The sequence below is a fragment of the Etheostoma cragini genome, chromosome 13 (assembly GCF_013103735.1).
Source record: "Etheostoma cragini isolate CJK2018 chromosome 13, CSU_Ecrag_1.0, whole genome shotgun sequence".
Taxonomy (NCBI): domain Eukaryota; kingdom Metazoa; phylum Chordata; class Actinopteri; order Perciformes; family Percidae; genus Etheostoma; species Etheostoma cragini.
In genome coordinates, this window is record NC_048419.1 from 5,257,459 (window position 1) to 5,276,838 (window position 19,380).

The following is a 19,380-nucleotide window of genomic DNA, read 5'->3' on the forward strand; positions in this document are numbered from 1 at the left end:
TTGACCTTACACCAGAAGAGTTGCTGTGCATTGTCTGTACGGTACCTATAACGGTAATTTAACGTGTAATGGAAAGGACTCAGACCTTGACCTTAAGAATACAGTGGAAGAGTTCACAGTGAATCATCCTTCTCTAATCAAACCATAAAAGAAGTCATGCATAGTCACGAGATACACAGTAAAGTTCAGTAAAGACAATAAGGTAAAGGAACAGTTAGGGAGTATCATACATCAACCAATCAGCTACCAGACATCACCATCTCTAAAAACAGTGATGTTGGTTTACTCCTTCATGAATATATTAGAATAACCAAATATAAAGTAGATTTGGCTTTAAGAGTGTTCATGGCATAGGTAAGATAGTATATGCTGCAAAACTATACATTTCCTTTTTATTCTTGGTTGTCAGGTACCTTTCTGGTACTGTGGGAAATGACACTTCCGCAGGATGTTAAATCAAAAACCAAAAATCAAGAGTTACAAAATAGTTTTTGCCCCATAACACATCTGGCTCTATTTTCCCTACCAGACAGGTAAATGTTGCCTCTTTACTTTTACTGCGTTGTTACTGCCATGTGCTTTTTATATTTAGAGAAATATCTGTTTCATGCTAAAGAACAAATTCTAATGCATTTCTCTTAGGAATTCACCACAAAATAAATAGTGCACAGTTGAAGAAGGTCTGTTGTTTTAAAACACATCATTACAGCAGGACAATATGTTGCCAACCCAGATATACTGTAAATAATAAATGTGCATAAAGAAAATCTTTGAAAGCACTGTTGAGTTGTGGTTTCAGCTCTGCAGTAAATGTGTTTATAATGGGCTTATTTCAGTGTATTAACCTGCATAATGAGGTGTAGTTTTTATTCACACACATTAACACTGTTTTATATTGTCACTCCAACCATGTGAGTGTACAGCATTATTTCAGTCTTGCAATACTTTTTTATTTGCTAATATACAAGCCGCTTCACTGAAATAAATCCATTGTTACACATTTCCATGAGGTGTTTGTCCCTTTTGTGATAGGTTTTCCAGGTTAATGCTACTCACGTCCCTGCTCGGTCCGTGTTACTCTATCGCACAGTGTACCCATGTACATGATGATATTAACCAAATATAGTGACTGAGATCTATGTAAAGAAATTATTCTCAACCTTGTGACAGTTCAGGTAGTGATAAGAAACAAAAGCATGGGAAGTAAAGTGCATTGCAATAACCTGTGTGTTGCTACATGTGGTGGAACCAGAGTAGTGTTCGAGAGGAAGTAGGACCAGTAAACCTCAGTGTTTGTGTACCCGTTCTGCATGCATTAATGATTAATGGCAACAAAGTCACTGTATTTCTGTGTGAATGTAAACACCGGGAACAAAAAGGAAGAGGCATCAAAGAAGAACTGCGATATCTGAGAGCAATGTACGTCTATACAAAATATTGGCACATTATCTTATAAACAGTACGCTGGATGATAGTCATGTTGTCTAAGAGTTACTACTTAAACAAATGAAGCATCCAGTCTATTGTCCCATATTTCACAGTATTAGAAGTGCACTAATTGCCAAACACGCCACCATTTTCCAATTGTAATAGCTCTCATCATGTCTCTCTTCTACAATGTGCCGCACTCTTTCTGTGTCGCTCCTGAATGCCGCTATAATCTCTTCTTTACTTGCAGCAACCCACCACGCTCCTGACCCCTGACCTTTCTCACACCTGAGTCTCCACGCCACTCAGTTTAGGCATCAGGATACGAGGAGTCACCCCGGAGTTGAGGTCCCTCTCGAACTCCAAAAGCTGGCCCATGAAGTTCAGATTCGGGGACACTACTGGACGACGACTCCGCACGTATTTGTAGGCATCCGTCATTGTCATGAGGGTGTGCTTCATAAGGTAGGCGATGACAATGGTTGCAGAACGGGACACGCCTGCCTGGCAGTGCACCAACACTCCCTGTCCACTTTGATATGCCTCCTCTGTGGATGAGAATAACAAAACAGATTAGCAAAATTTTCTGAATTAAGTCAGTAAAAACTGGCTTAAAGGTCCCATATTATGCTCATTTTACGGTTCATACTTGTATTTTAAGTTACTGCCAAAACATGTTTACATGCTTTAATGTTCAAAAAACACTATTTTTCTCCTACTGTCTGTCTGAATATACCTGTATTCACCCTCTATCTGAAATGCTTCGTGTTAGTGTCTACCGCTTTAAGCCCACCTCCCTCTCTGCTCTGATTGGTCAGTGTGTCCAGATGAGTGTCTGCACCTCCGTTGCACCCAGGGAATGACTGTAATGGCACTGTAGTGGCAATTTCTACCCTAACATAACATAGTTGTGACATCACAACTGTACAGAAGTTCTGACGGCTAAGGGACAGTTTCTGAACACGTGCTGTGTGGATTTCCTTGTGAAGAGAGTGTTTTGATACTTTCACAGTATTTATATAGCACCTCAACATGTTTAATAATGAAAAAATACGTGGAAATCTCACTACAATATGGGACCTTTAACACTGCATTCTGGCCAGCTGTTAGCATCTGTGCATATAAAAAGTATCATCACTGTCATTAAATCTGGCACCAAACAATACATCTAGCAAGCCCAACAACAGGAATCATTACATCCTAAATAAAGAAGTAAGCCAGTTTACATCCAAAATGTAAGGTGTCAACATGCATGCTCCTGTTTTCAACATCTGTCTTTTAAAATATAAACTGGCATTCACCAATAGTCCCTCTCACCATTGCAACCCATGTACTTTCTGTTTTTGATAAACACTAAATACAAGTTCTTCCAGTCACAAAAGAAGTCTTAAGACAAGTCTCTACTACCCAAGTGTAGGTGGCAAGGAGGGTCAGGACTTCACTTCTTGGACAGTAACACAAAAGTCAGTGTCACAGCCTTTAAATGAAATGAACTGACTCCCGATTATAAAAGCTAGACTTGTTGCAGTTCAATTCTTTTTTTTTTTTTTTTCTTTTCTTGACTTGAACTCCTCACTGAAAAAAAACTCACAGGTGTATACAACAATATATCAGAGGTGGGAGTCTCACCAATGAACTCAAAAACCTCCTCAAAGTATTGTCGAAGGTTTTGCTTGCTGTTATCAGTTGCTGGCAGCCTTTTGTAGCGCAGCCCAGAGTTGACGTGGTAGAGGGGCAGGTGTGTGGTCACGTTGACCACGTAGCCGATGTTGAGGCGTAGCAGCAGGTCCAGGTCCTGGGCGTCTCTCTCGTTACCCAGAAACAGGAAGGGCAGGATGGGACTGACCACGGCATTCTCCGCATCGGGAGTCATCGCGGTCTCATCGGACAGAAAAGCTGGCAAAGAAGACGAGAGCGGCAGAGAAAGGTGCACTGGAAGAAGACAAGACGGAAAAACGGTTTAACATTGTTAATATTATTAACGGTTTAATAAAAATTGTTTTAATATTTTCTGCGGTCTGTGCAAACCAATTAGCAGTATTTACTGACTATCAAAGCGGTCTGGTTGTTAGCACTTTGATTTGAATTGACATCTGCAGTATACAGTATAAGAGAAACATACTGCTACCACTTGAAGTGGAGTGAATTGTAAGATATTCTTACTTCTGCTGTTCTCCTCATCTTGCTCTCTGTTAAGGGAGTTGAGGGCCAGGTGAAGGGACTGAGCCAACGGCAGTGAATGTCCTCCCTCCCTGTCTCTCTGCCAAGGTTTGGGTTTGATGAGTGTGCCAGGGGCGGACGGTGGAGGCGAAAAGGACACAGGTGACGGTGGAGAGGCAGAGCTGGGAGAAGGGGAGCGTGGATATGCTGCATCTCCGTCTTGCTCAATTCCTACATCTTCGGCTTTATTCAAGAGCCTCTTCAGCGAGCTCCGGCCATCATCGTACCCAGATCCTGACCTGCGGCCCATAAAATCAAGGGCCGCCATTTTCCCTTGCTGAAGCCGGCGCCGGCCGGCACGGTCTGTGAGCTGTGACTGTGCATATTCCTGGAGGTTTTGACAGTCCAGGAGGGCAAGGCCTGTTCCGTTACTGCCATTTTGGGCCGGGGTTGCACAGGTCTTCCCGACTCCTACTCCCATCCCGGCACAGTGATTCTTTTGGGCTTTCGAATGGGTCATCTTCTTAGCTAGTTCTTCAGGCCAGATAGTACGCACACTGTAGTCATCATCATCGGCTTGGAACATACCCATTGAATTAGCCGTACCGATGCCTCTTCCAGGGGGTTTGCCTCTGCGAGGGTTAAATGTCACCACTATGGGGTCGCTGCTGCAGTAACTGCAGGTGGAGCTGCCTGTCTGAGAGGCTTTGGGGTTGCAGCCTGTGACGCAGCTCTGTATCGCCCGGAGCGGGGCCGAGGATGACAGCGGGGTACAGGGAAGGCATCCCCCCACCAATTTTTTACGAAGGATAGCTGGACTCTCAAAGTTTCTGGCCTCGCTAGAGCAGGAGGCACATCTGAGCGGTTTGAACAGGGTTGCTCGGCAGTCAGACACAGTGCTGTTAGAAGAGGAGGTGTTGGAGGTGGAGGCGGTGGAGAGACACCCACCCAGATTTCTTAGGCCCATTTCCTTGCCACCTCTCTTCACTGCTCCGACATTATGAACACAGGAAAACGAGGTGGAAGAGCTTCCTCCACCTCCTTGGCAGCTAGCAGGGTGCCCCCTACACCCTCTGCATTTTACCAACCTCCAGCAGCCACAACTGAATGGGTGTGTGCAGTCGATGGTGCAGGTATGGTCAGGGCTGGGAAACCCTCCAGCGTGAGAGGAGCCAGTGGAGAGGGGTAGACCAAGAATGTGAGGGCGGAGAGGCCTGGTGCGGGACGGGTGCGGCTGGTTGAGTTGCTGACATGAAACTGGGACATGGGTGGGCTGGGAGGGAGGGGATGATGGATAGTGGGAGTTTAGTATGGAGGCACGGGGCACAGGGACGGAGTTTTGGTGGTAGGGCAGACTGTGACTATTTTGGCTTTGATGGACAGTTCCCAGTTTGGAATTCTTACTGCGACCTACAGAGGGAAATTCCTGATCGCCTCTGTTAAGAAAACTAGCGTTTTCCTTTTCACTCCTGAACTTATGCTGCTGCGCCTGTGCTGGGACAAATTGTAGGCCACCTTTGGGGGAAGATGACAGCTGAATATGGCGACTTCGCTGTGACTTGTGTTCGGCACCACTTGGCCTCACTGCGGTTCCACTTCTTCTCTCACACTGTCCTTGATCCAACTGTGAAGAGGCACATTTTCCTCTGCCACCCTTTACACTTCCACTGCGCCCTAACGAGTTGCTAATTCCTCCTCCCCGTCCTCCTTTGTCCACCGTCACCCGGATATCAATAGTATGTGTGTGGGAGGGCAGCCGTGGGCCAAGAGTTACTGTGCCATTGCTGTGGCAGTGGCTAGGAATGTGTCTGACACCTGCCGGGACGATAGGCTGGTCGCTCTTGAATTTCTGCACACGAGAGGATCTGCGCTTGCATTCCAGAGTCAGAGGTTTACAGGAAGGTGTATAGAAATGAGACTGCGAAGGGTGGAATTGAGGAGGGTGTCCATTGGCAGAGGCTGATATTTGAGAGGAGTGCTGCTGGATGGTTTGTGGGGAAGCCTCGCACAGGGCTACGTTTTTAGGGCGCTGAATGACCACTATGCGCTCATCAAGAGGGAGGGGAGGCATCTGGCTTTACGCAAAGCTGTCCAACAAGCAGGGAGAGAGAGACAGAAAGAGAGTAGTTATGAAATGACTGCCATTTCACAAACACTGGAAATGTGGAGTGCACTTTAATTTCCATCAGTTTAGACACAAACAAATATTTATGATACAGTGCTGATATATTATATAAAATGATATAGTACGTTACAGTATTTTGAAATTCAATTTAAAAGAATTAAGGTAAAATATTTGTGAAATGTAAAGAAAAATCCCACATCAACCACAAGAATGACAACACATGTTGACAACAACAATTGATTTTTATGTTTTGTGTGTTTTTGGAAGTAATGTCTCTTTTGAAAAACACACACAGAACAAATACCAAACCAACAATCTTGCATCTCGGTTTCGACCATCAACATGTCACACATTTCCTTTCACGTTTTTTGCAAATGAAAGGAGCAACCCCACTGAGGGGCATGTTTGATTTGCAATGATTATGTTTGCCAAATCAATTTCAACATGCACATCACAGTCTTTTACCTGCTTAGGGCCACTTGCCAGGCATTTAATGCTCATCTATGTTTGTAGGACCTTTACATTTGAACTTCTTTTCCTAGTAATATCATTACTATTAGGGCATAAAATCCACAGGTGCAAGAGTGTGTACCTGTTTGCTGTTAGCAGCAAATAATCTCAGCTAATCCTGATGGCAGTGAGGCTTCTTAAAGGCTTGCTGACAAAAGCTGCATCAAATGAGCTGGTACAACCTTCATCTCTCTGATGGGTCCTCATTCTATGACGCATTCAGTCACATGAGAAGTCAAACCAAATCATGGCTGATAAGAAAAATAGCTAAATATATTTTATTATTATTTTATATACAAAAATCTGCTGTCTTTGCACTGAAAAATAATACACTGACTCTCAAAATGAGCCAATGCCTCAGTGGGGTTCTTCACTTTAAATGTTCAATACTGAATAGCCATGTGAATAAACCCAAAATGAAACATTTCCTGCTCCAAGCCATCTGTCCTGCCTCTGGAATAAACTAAATTAACCAAGTCCTTTGGGCCAATTAGAAATGAGCATTTGTCCAGGCCATGGCATAAACAGAAGGTCACCACGTACACAACAAAAGAACTAATCTGGAGAGAAAGCTTTCTCACCATGACCCAGCAAAAAGTCAACTGAATGTAATTTATAAATATGCACGTTTTAATAAACTACTCTTTGTATCATTAAATCGCCTTTTTGATCAATAGCAGGCTGGTACAGTTACTACAGGAGTTTAGACTTTACAATTTTATATTAATTCGGTGCATTCGCTATAAGACTGCTCTCAAACATTAGGATGAAAAAGGATTCTCGTTACGTAAAAATCCACCCTGTAATACACACTGTTAAATACAATCAATCTGAGATGTTCAGTGCACCCAGGAGTTGTTTTGGTTGAATAAGTACTTTAATTTAGTTTGTGCCACACCAGCGGCATTGCTGTAGTAGTGGCTATACAGGGCGATAAGGAAGATGTTAAATGCATGCTAACACGCAAAACTAAGATAATAAACATTAAACTGGAATCAAACTTAACATCAGCATCCTATAATTTCCATTGTGAGCTTGATGACTTTAGCTTTCAGCTCAAAGCACAGCCTGAATACAGACTTATAGAGCTGCTAGCATGGCTCTTTTAAACAGTTTACATTACAAAACATATTTTGTCATGTACTCCTAATGATATCCAACATTGGGATGGAGGCTGGCTAAAATTTCATAGCTGTTTTACAACGGTGTTGGTTAAGGTGGATTTTAATTTTAACCCTAAGTCCAAGTCATATTTATCAAGAATCTCTCAGGGAGTGGAATACAAAAAAAGTTAAAGGGACCAGATACTGAGGAAAACACTGGCTGACAGAAACAAATGGGTAGAGAGAAAATACAGGGGGACGGATAATAACATGACACTGTAAACCACAGACTACAAGGGAGGAAGGAACATGTCAAAAATAATCTGGGGATGCCTTCAGTCGCAGCACAACACAGATACCAACCCATGGAGAAAGCAAACCACGCTCCCGTGTCCCCATGCCTATATCCACGCACCGGGTCTGGTGATGGTATCCTCATCTTTTTTTCCTTTTTCAGCCTCGCCTGTGGTGGAGGGGGTTGGGGGGTTACAATGACCCAGTTTTATCATGGTGGAAGTCACTATCACTCCGATCACTTTTCTCTCACACACTGTTAACTGCAGGCTGGCTAGTGGCCTTTTCACTCACTCCCAGTCAAAGCTTCAGCAGACAGTAAAGGGCCACACAGAGAGATGGAGTTAAATACTAACACAAAGAGATTCCCTTTTGAAATGTCACTGCCACATGTTGACATGGTATGTCACAGCAAGAATACAATACAATGCACTACAGAATATAGTACAGAATTACTCTGGAAACCCTACACCATCGGATGGGACAATAAAGGTTTCATGATTTAATTGGGAAAACAAAAAGACAAGCATTAGAATTATCTGCTTTGTCATCTGGAACCATTTGATGATGTTTCAGTCAAATAATCTGAGCCATCTTTTACAATTAATCTCAAGTGTAGTGGTACATGAATCATTGATGCGTCAAAAAATATGTATAAGGCTTATAAAGTACATAAAGTACTTTGCATTTTTCCTCACGTTTCATGAGTTTCTTTCTTTTATTGTTGCTTAGTTGTTGTGACAGAAATTGTCTGGTGCTTGTATCTGCCTGTGCTGTGACTGCACATCTAATTTATAAAGTAATGTTTTACATTTATTTAACAGCCAGAGTTATTAGTTACTTTTCAGATTAAGATATTACATAGAAAATATCTACAATACAAAAACAAGCAGTGTCTGGTTGGGCACCTTTTCTTATTTCAGAAATCTGTGCAATAGCACAGTGGCACAAAAAAGACATTTCCCTTCTAATTTTCTCCGTTCAAATGATACAGTTTTTATTTATTTGTGTATCAGAACCTTTAACCTCTGTTCTGTCATGTCCCATTAAGTATGTCAACATTTGTACAGTAATCCTTTGGAGGGGCCCCAACCCCTAGGTAGGGAACCCCTGGATTTAACCTAACTTTATACAAAGTAGTTAAAAGTACTTCAAGAAGCGACAACCGTTAAGGCTACAGTACAAATTAGTGTATTAACTATCAAACAATCTTTTATATAAATATACAGTTTATCAGTAACAGGAGATATATTTATGTAGAATGAGTCCTTTTTCCTTTGATTCTTAAGTACATTTGCAGATAGTACTTTTAATGCAGGAGTTTTACATTTTTGCATTGGTATTATTTTGAGTTCTTCTACGATCGGTTGTGCCAGGATGGTGATCTGGTTTTGAAGGACAATTGAAATGTTGACCCAACAAGAGAAATAGTGTTGAGAATTCAGATATCCTGTCATCTCTGTGTGTCCTGAGGGCAGACTGCTGCAGCTAGCAACAGGAACCAAGTAGGAGAATAAAACTGTATAATGGTGTGCGTAATGTTGATTAGGAGGTTAATTAAAATGGTGTAAATTACCTGTGTTCATGTGAAATCCCTCCAGTTGGTTGATCTTTCTAACACATTAACGCTATGTGATAAAAGATTGTAAGCTACCTGCAAGCTGAATACTATTGTCTGCAGTGATTGTCTTTCAAAATAATGCCTCAATCTGCTTCACTTCGAAGTTGCAGCCAAACAGTACAAAGTGTATAGACTGGAATGAAAACTAGATTGTTTTCGTTATTGCCCCCTTGTTAATAGTTCCAATTACCAGATCCCAGAACGAAGATAGCAGCCAATCTGACGGCTCCAAAAAACAATAACAGAGAGAGAAAAAAGTATCTCTGCTCAATTTGATAGTCAAAATGTACGTCTTATGAGTGTGGGAGCTGTCAAACATGTACTATTGTAGACTATTGCCGGGCTACAACCTAACCTATTAAGACTGTGTGTTGATACTCTTTGTAAGAATCATAGCTGACTACCAAGTGCTTGACTGCAGCACTATTATGCATCAGGTGACTTGTATTAGTATGTGAGATTGCATAACACATCTACTCGGCCTATATGACATCAGAAGTTTACAGTAAAGTGTGAGGAGGTTATGAGCTCCTTTGAGAAGAACTGAGACTCGACTGCCACTGAGGATCCTGTATGAAAGTTCTTACAGAGATATTACTGGATGTATTCATGTTTAAAGAAAAGGCTAACATGTGCAAAGTTTTGCAGTTACGGGAGCTACTTCAGAATTAAACAATGGCACGTGAAAGTGTGAATTCAAACTTGCATGGATAAAAACAAATACAAAAAAGAGGAGTGCCACTTAGTTCCTGTAAAGTGAGACCTGCATGAGCCCATGGTGGAGATCACGACACCCTCCATCGGCTCGGTGCTTCCCTACCAGCGAAATAAAGATAACAGCTTCACAGGCATAAGCCAGAGAGAGGAGAGCGGTACACATGCAAACATTTTTCACCCCAGGTAATTTAACTCTTTGCCAAACAACGGAGCAAAACCTGCAATACAAAAAACAGTTATAATTTGCGTGGATGACTTTTAGTAGACTATAAAGAATCTGTGTGCATCTCCAGCTGTAGAGGCGGTGCAGTGAGTGTTTTTGCGACAAGCTGTTGAGGGGGCCGATGTTTTTGGGAACAGATGGTTGTCTGGCTGTTCAAGATTGATGGCTATCTCCCTGTTCCCTCTCCCCGCCCTGGCTTTATGCAGCTCCTTTATCAAAAGGCACCTGACAGCCAAACACCCAAGCAGCAAATTGAACAGCACCAGAGCTAAAACCAAGCAATAATGTGAGGATGTGCAGCTCAATTACTAGCTTGTAAAATAGCTTTAGTTTGAGTCTTCCTCTGCTGCATGAACAATATTCTTTTTCCTCCTCTCAAGATAGTGGATGGGTGAAAAATTAGTCCTCAGAGTCACTTGTTTCCAGAGGCTGATGAGCAGGCTGTTTCTGTCAGAGGACAATCCACGTCTCCACATTTTTGCCTGTGTTTTGCCCAAACTGACAGGAGACGGTCCACTTCTCTCTTTATCTGGTCGTCCAAACACATAACTAAACTGACATATGGACCAGAGCCAAAGCTATGGGCACTAAGGAGAAAGGCCCTAGGATTTCTTTTACAATAATATACCTAAAACAGCATTGTTTGTCAAACAGCTGGTGTCACAGAACCTACAGGAGATTCTTCATCCACACACCGACTCAGCTGCTGTGGAGCTGCTGTTGTGACTAAAAATCAATGAACAGGTTCCTGCGGAGAAGACCGCCATGTCAACGTGTAAAAAAAAAAAAGTGTGTTGATGGATATGTGCTGTCAGCAAACTGACAAGGGTCACTGATTGACTCTGCTAAGCTAAGCTAACAGGAACATAACAAGCGCTGGAAGGCATTGTGTCGCAGGTGTGGCTGGCCTCTAGCCACTGCAACCTTGTCTTCCTTAGCAGCAGAAAACAGTGATCGTAATAAAACCAATTGCACGTGAAATGTATGCAAAATTGGTAAATCAATAACACAATCAATTCGGCTGATTATTACATGACTAGATAGTCCAAATAATGCAATTACACAAGATCAGAACAGTGCAGTTGAAACCACCACTACTTTGGCTTATGAATTAAGGAAACAAGACATAACGTGTGAATTAAAGGGGCTATACTCAAAATACTGATCATAGTTTAGTCTGGGCAAGGAATGCTTCCACACGGTTCTCTTCAGAGTTTGATTGACATTCAGATTCTGGGCCAGGAATGGCTGCACACGGCTCTCACCTCTGACGTGACAAGCAAACAGGGAGTGGCTGAGCAGTAATGGCGACAGCTAGCACTGCTAGCCGAGAGCTAGCCGGCTCAGCTGATGTACATTGCTGGGAGGAAAGCCTGACATCTGGTGCAGAATGTCCCTCCCCATTTGCTGTCTCTGCTACCTATTTTGCAAGGTCACCATTTCTGCACCCGGTGTTTAGCCCAGCCCAGACAGTTGTGAGGAAGGAATACAAACAAGCCAGAGCATTTTTCCCCCCTATCCCAGAATAGACAAGCAGTGTGGCCAGACCATAATCCAGCACTGACACTAACTGTGGAGATAGATCAATGCCTGCAATGCCAGACTACTACTACTGCGACTACCTACCCAGACCGGGCCTCCGTGGGAGATCGGTGCTCATGTGGAGCTCATACCGCTGATCAGCGGATCACAAAGGGAGACAGAGAGGGGTAGAGGAAATGGGGTTTGGGGGACAACGCTACAGCTACAAAGGGTACAGTCCAAACAGAGCATTAGTTAACTCCATGGTTAGCTCACACTCACTGGGGTACCCTGGCATCAGTGGTAACATTTACTGTCCCGGCTGTCACAGCCTGTCCGTGACTCAGGCTGTTGTGTTTCCTTTTTTGGTGTTCTGTGTTTGTGTGTGTGGGACTGTGTGAAGTGTGTGGGCAGGCATGGTTTTCTCCAGGGCTCCTGGCTCTCCAGCGCAGCTCCAGGTGATCTACCAATCAAGCTCCAGCACAAGTACTCCTGATATCCCGGCAGCCAGCGGCAGTTCGTTTCAGTCTACCACCACTCTCGGACTAACGCTCAAGTTCTCTAGTGAACCTTTGCTTTCAAACTTTTTCTTTGTACTAACACTGTGTTGTCTCTCTGTGCACAGACTTTGGAAGTCTATGTCACATTTGCTACCGGCTACGCCACCAGCCCTGTGTGTTTGAGCCTGCATTGTCTACCTCCACTCCTTCTCTCCATTTGGATCACCACCTTCCGTTGTTGCAATGCAAGTTCTCTGTTTGGTTGAACACAAATTAAAAAACTTGTTCAAACCCTATCCATCTAGTTGGCGTTTGCTCTTGGGTCCAGACCTCGCCCTAACATCTACGAGAACGCCGGCATGTTCAGTGGGTAACCGCCGTATGAGCAGCGATAACCCGCACATCCTGGCAATCAGCCAGCCTGCAAAACACAACACATAAAACCCATTCTCATTCTCAGGTTGTCAAATACAGGCAGCAATGGGAGGGACTCACATGCACTAACATGCACGTGAGGTCAGACCGGCTATCAAAACAAAGAACAGAGAAGACCAGATTCCAACACACACTAAAGGAGTGTGACTTGATTCTCTGCTCAGGACGCCAATAAGCCACTATATCTTTACATCTGTTTACTGCTATATCAATGTTCTGATTGATCAACCCTTTTAGAAAGCTTCAGAGATGCTAGTAGGCAGATGTTGTTTTACCTTTGAAGAGAGCCAGGCTGGCTTCTTCCACTTGCTGATTGAAAATAACCTGTGTGAGCTGTCTTGAGTCAGTTTTCTACTAAATAATTTACCTGACCACTTGATTGATGAGGAGCAAAAGGAAAAATAAATGGAAGTTGTTCCCTTTGTGGTTTCATGTGGTGGTAGTTTTCAGGAACGTGCACTTTTGCACAGAAACCGTGTTAATGCTGAGACTTACATAAAGCAGAATTAGACAAATTAAAAAGTAAAAGAGCCTTCAGGTATAAGCAAATGTTGAAATAGAAATACTTTCCTTGCCTGTGCAATTACCAGATAACAAGCTATTTCGCAAATCAGCAGAGAAAAAGAAAAGAGCACGCTTATCAGGATTTAAACACTCAAGCATGATTTGGCATCAAAACGTAAAAAGCCAAACATCAGAAAACTCTATGATGTATTGCTTATCACTGGAAATCCATTTGCCTGACTACTAAAGCTTCGTGGGTAGCATGCAAATTAGTACCAAATTCACAACTAAGGTTAAAGTCTGCTTCTAAGAATAACAAAGACTTTGCACAGCATTACAATGTGCCTTGACACTGGTGTCACAGCAGCATGTAGTCTGTCGTTTTAGTCTTCTTTCGTGGAAATGTTAATTGTTACTGCGGTAGAAGGGGTTGTAGATGGAGAAAGGTGGCAGAAAGTGAAGCACCTTCTGCCCATCACAAATAGGATATAAATTACAAGGACTACTAAAACACCCTGTACAGATAGCTGCATGCAAAACTGAGCCAAAATCACATTACAACGATACCCACGCCAAACTTCTATAACTATAGCCATTCACTTACAACAGAAAGAATGTAATTTGCATGTTATTTGTCTTTGTGCTTCTGACAGAATCAAGTATGCATATATCAGCTATATCTATATACAGGTTATATAATGAATCAGTTTTATTTGTACTGCAGCTCTCATAGAATGTGGTCACACAGCCCTGGGAGATGGATCTGAGATCTAAAGCATGTTTTTTATGTTTACATGTCAGGTGTTTCTGTAATAACTTTAGGAACATCTCTAAGAGAATTTGAAAGGTTTTGAAGATTTTGTCACATGCAAAGTGAAAGTAATACATTACCCAACTAAGTGGCGATGGGCAACAGAAAAAAGGACCACATAAAGAGAATTAAAGAGAATGTGGACCAAAGTCATTATGACTCAAACTCTATCAGGCTTAAGTCACACATCTAATAATGTAAGATTTACTTGGAACAATGGGAAATGACTTGCAACTTGAAGCCCTCATAATGTAATGACTTGGTTGTGACTAAGATTCCCAAATGAGAGTGTTTAGTCAACAATGTCATAATAATGTTACAATAATAACACACGAGGAGGAGCCTTGTGTTGATGGGTAAGCATTCTTAAATTTGACTTTGCATAATGTCAAAAATGTCTAAAATATTGGTGTATTGCTAAATGTGTTTTTCAATGTAATCTGCTTTGTTTCACTGTCTCATAAGAGCTCACACCACTACAGGCTACTGAGAGGAAGTCAAAAATAATTACATCACTTTATCTCCACAGTCAGCAGACAGAAAGTGATGGAAGCAACTGCACAAACTGGCCAATCAGAGGGCAGCGTAATGGGGAACATGGAGCTTCCCCTCCACTATTCAGTCAAACTGATTTAACACTGAGATTGACACCTGACTTTAAGGACATACAGTATCATACAGTGCAGTATCACAGATCATGATCCCCACACATCCAAGGATGGGCAATTGTTATTTGTATTATTTATTTTATAGGAGATAAAGTGGGATTGGTGGCCATTTGGCTGCTGAGCAACATTTTTCAGGGGGGCCCAGATTTAAGACATACTGTACAGTATATGAAGACTAAAATATTTGAATCAAATAGAAAACCAATGGTAATCAATAACAGACAGCACCTATAATAGCACAATTGTTTTAAATAGGAGCTATGCCTGGACAATTTCATGGCACGTTTTATGATAAAAAAATAAGACATCTGCTCAATTTAATAAGAAATCTAAAAAACGACTGAATCCAGAAATAGAATTCTAAGAATAGAAAGTGACAAAAGCAGCTTGGGGAAAAGTTTTATGGGTGGTTGGGATTTGAGCTCTCTGTCACCTAAAGATAAGAAGAACAGTAATGTGCCTTGAATATATTTTAAAGTCTTTGAAGAAGGATCTCTTTAAAAAAGCACACTGACATATTTAAATATTGCTATGTAGTCAGCTGTTGTTGGACATCCTAGAGCTTAACACCCCCAAATGTAATGCTTGTGCCAAGGTGTTTCTGTCCACCAAATGTCCTCCCGAACTGTACATTTTGGACATGCTGGATCTGGCAAACAAACAGTCAAATAAAGATATTAAGATTAATTGGCGGCGACAACAACATCACAATCGTGGTCTAATATTACTCACTGTGCTCTGTTGCAGAATTTAATCCATGAGTGTATTTTGATCTAGAGTTACAGTACTGCTTTGTAAGAATCCAGGAACTTGTTGGCTGGAGCAGGCACAGGGCCAACAAGCCAAGTCCCCCAAACATATTGTCCCCTGCAGGCCTTTCCCCTCAGAAAAATAACACCAAAAACAATCTGACACTATTTGACAGAAGGTTGCTCAACTCGAACAAAACAATCAACAGCAACATCTGTTAGTTGCAGCGTGATATAACAACATTCTGTTTCTATCCTACCCTCAGGAATTCGTGCAAGACCATCTTCATATAATTGAAGAAAACCTCTGAGAAAGTATGAGTATGTGCATGAAAACAACAACATAGGAAAACCCTGAGGTGGCCGGCCTGCAGCATCATCATTTAGAATAAGGGATGCTTAACAAAATTCATTATTAATGATGGGAAGGTGATTTTATGGTTAGGCTAAATGCTAATCGGACCATTTTGATTTCAATAATTAATCTTTCACAGACCTTAACTTCTCAGGCAAGGCCCACTAATAATTCATCCACTGTCTACCTGCTCATTCCTATTAGACACCATGACTATCCCAGCATAGGGATAGTCATCTCAAAGTAATGCCCATAGCTGTACATTTTATTAGTATATTTAACACATACAGTATCTTGTATTTTAGAGTTTATCCATTCGCTTACCTGAATTTCTACCTTTACAATAAGCTAGAATGTATGATCTGATGATACACTGTATCTTTCCTGAGAAATTCAACGTCAATGTAATTATTGTTCCATTGAAACATTAAACTGTCACCGGAAATGGCTGCCTATGGTTTTATATGGGGGAAAGTATTGAGTCATCTCTCCAGTCTATAGTTTCAGGCCAGAGAAATCTAAATGTGAACTAAAAGCAGCTTCAGACAGTGAGCTGCATAGTGGGGCGATTAGTCTACACTACACTACAAGTGACCCTGTCACCTTATCTTTAAAAAGTCCTGCTAATTGCAGGCTTGAGTTTCTGAATTGGTCTGTGTGTCCCTACACCGCTTGGTCTTCCTGCAAAGACACTGCAGTGATTCTTCTGTGTATATGTCTTCTTGTGTGTGACAAAAAGAAAATAAATCTAAGAAAATAAAATTAGTAAGTTTCAACCATAAATACACTGTGTGTTTGATCCGTATGGAGCCTTCCAAATCGCCCTTTGGCTCTGCTGGATATGTGCACAACAGACAATGTTGACATAGACTAGAGGATTGACATACAGTATATGTCAATAAATCACTTGCTGATGCTATTTTAAAGAATGTACTCACATGCTGCACATCTCTCCAGCTCTTTGTAGCATCTCACCGGCACCACCGCAAGCAGAAATAAACCAGCTATTATTCTTTACATTCTTCCTCTGCATTGTTGTGTATGGGGGCTGTTCTGCAAGGCCAGTCATTTCACATCTATTAGAACCTGCCCACCCAGTCGCTAGATGGCGCGTTGCCTAATTTCTCTGTATTTTTAATCTCATTTTCGCTGCACATGAACCTTTGCCATGATGAAAAATACCCAAGACCCGGGCCAGCAGGGCCTGCCTGGACCTCCACTTAAAGCCTACTCCCTCGGATCAAGTTTGGATGTGTAGCTATAATTAGGGTTCATTTATTGTTCTACACTTGGCTCTTTCACATGTCTGGAGCCATTTATATCCATAAATAATACACGCTTACTATGGATTACAATCATAACGGAGCTCTTTCGTGCATTATATGCTTTTAATATCTGGCAGCATTCATTTTAAAATCCACGGGCAGCGTTGGTGCTGAAAGCTAAAGCTGACCACGTATTGCTGTGACAGACAACACAGCCTGCTGATGGGGTGCTCACAGGCTGCAGGCCGACCGGATAAGTAAGGCTACTACAAAGAAACATCACTTACATCAAGCCTGGCAGTCCCGTAGTGTTTTCATCATTTACGCGCAGTGGTATGAGCGATCCTCATATCTGTAGTGGCCCGAGTAGAACCGGCTGCGTTGGTATGGTCCAGATGTGTAACACCTTCTCTGCCTGCTCGTTTGTTCATGTATTAAAAAAAAAAAAAAATTAAACAAAAGCATGTATAAAAAAAAAAAGAGCTGGCTGGATAAGAAGATGCACAGCTCTGCCGGACCTGAGATAAACACACATATAATAACTACATGTCATCAGGAGTGCTTGGCTAACTCAGCTGGCGTCACGTCTGAGCGTGTGTCACTCTGAGCTGCGATGCGTGTGTGTGAGACAGGCAGTGTTGGGGAGGTGGGCTCTATTGTCTCTACTGCGGATGACATCATCCTAGACCAATGGCGAAACACACGAGATGAAGGGCTCTGGGGGCGAGCACGCAGCACGTGCGGGCTGCCTGGTGGTGGAGGAAGAGGAAGAGGAAGAAGAGGAGGAATGATTGACACGGATGTCATGCTGACCAGGAAGTTTTCTTCTGATTGTGTGAAATCATGACCTAAAATGGAGAGACTCATTTTTGCAGTTAAGTCACTGACGACAAGGAAGGCAGCTCAAGCAGAGACATTTAGCCGAGCCAGGAGTGACACATAATAGGTTTCACTCATGGACTGGTTTTATTATTGGTTTGGCAACCAACCCCCCCCCACCGGCCTTTTTTTTAGTCAGCATGAGCCCCTGGTAGATGGTCCTCTTTGCACCTTCCCAGCCATTCAGGTGTGCCACCTGGGTCTGTTTTTCACACATTTGGGCGTGCATCTGTCTATCTTGTAGCCTTCTGTGGGTTTAAAAGCTCTATGAAATATTCCCATACGTGCTGGTTTAGTTCGACATAGACATGACAAGCTTTTGGCAAATAACAATATGGCACAATCAGTATGTTAACCGGCCAGCCTGTGCCCACTTATAAAAGCAGAAAACCTGGCCCACCCACCTCTGCATTCCACCTCTGATCACCCGAGCTTGGATCAGGATCAGAGGATGTTAGACTCTCCCCACACACACACGCACGCACGCACGCACACACACACACACACACACACACACACACACACTCACGCACGAGATGACATCAAATGAAAATATGTTAAAGTGAGTGAAACAGCTGCTCACTGAGCACCGGTGGTGGAATGTATCTAACTACATTTACTCAAGTAGGCTATTCAAGTACAAATTTGAGGTAGCTACTTTGAGTAGGCCCACGCATACTACAATATTGTTTCTATAGTTTCTTTCTTTATTATTTATTTAAAATTAATTTTTAATATGTGTGTTTGTTTATGTATGCAGCAATCTTTACTCTACCTTGGCAATAAAACCTTTTTTTTCTGATTCTGACACTACTTTTCAACGGGGAAATATTGTACTTTTACTCCACAGCATTTATTTACACCTCCAACCAGAATGTAAAATGCAGATTAATGTGCACATGTAAGTCTTCACAATTATTTTTTTTTACAGCCTACAGTATGAACAACAAATATACAGTATAGGTATAAATAAATAATGGAAATAGTGAGATATGTACAGAAAAAGGTGTATGAAATGGATACAGTGTATACTATAAATATGTCTGGGTATATGAAGTACATATAAGTGTGTAGTATCACATTTAACAATGACATTTTTATTGTAGGACTTGTATTGGAGCACTTTTAATTGGTTAAAGGATGAATACTTTCTTCATCACCCTTTGGCAGTTTAATATTATGTGACAGGTCATGTGGCAGAAACTTAAAGTAAAACAAATATGAACTTTTCATAAGAGTAATATGATCTTAAAAAGATGTGAAATATCTAACAGGGTTTGATAATTTAATGCTGGTTCTGAAATGTATCAGCGATTGTGTAAGTTGATAAGAGGTGAGCAAATGTGTGACAAAATGCACTTTGCACAGTGTCCAGTCTTCATTATAAATAATTGTTCTTATATTGATCTGCTGATTGTTTTTTTTCAGTTAGCTTATTGATGAATTATCTGTGTATGAAGAATAAGCAAAATTCTATTTGAATAGTGATTCCACAGTTAATGTAATAATATT

The 19,380-nt window shown here is 41.8% G+C and overlaps 1 protein-coding gene across 2 annotated transcripts; it reads right to left on the bottom strand.

Moving 5' to 3' along the window:
• Positions 1–840: 840 nt before the first annotated feature.
• Positions 841–17,623, bottom strand: si:dkey-175m17.7 (dual specificity protein phosphatase 10). Of its 2 annotated transcripts, none has more exons than XM_034889201.1 (4): positions 17,277–17,623; positions 3,592–5,675; positions 3,058–3,360; positions 841–1,976 (listed from the first exon to the last, which is right to left on the bottom strand). In XM_034889201.1, exons 2-4 carry the CDS (start codon positions 5,657–5,659, stop codon positions 1,711–1,713), a joined length of 2,637 nt encoding a protein of 878 aa, XP_034745092.1. In that variant the 5' UTR covers positions 5,660–5,675; positions 17,277–17,623; the 3' UTR covers positions 841–1,710. The 2 variants fall into 2 exon arrangements, with proteins under 2 accessions (XP_034745092.1, XP_034745093.1); XM_034889202.1 differs by lacking the exon at positions 17,277–17,623 and adding an exon at positions 7,690–7,947.
• Positions 17,624–19,380: the final 1,757 nt, after the last annotated feature.

Excerpts from the sequence above, each read along its gene's own strand:
- si:dkey-175m17.7 (XM_034889201.1), bottom strand. The coding sequence starts at position 5,659 with ATGCCTCCCCTCCCTCTTGATGAGCGCATAGTGGTCATTCAGCGCCCT. Across the intron at positions 3,361-3,591 it reads AGATGAGGAGAACAGCAGAA|TGCACCTTTCTCTGCCGCTC; the intron begins GTAAGAATATCT and ends GTCTTCTTCCAG. Across the intron at positions 1,977-3,057 it reads GGAGGTTTTTGAGTTCATTG|AGGAGGCATATCAAAGTGGA; the intron begins GTGAGACTCCCA and ends TCTCATCCACAG.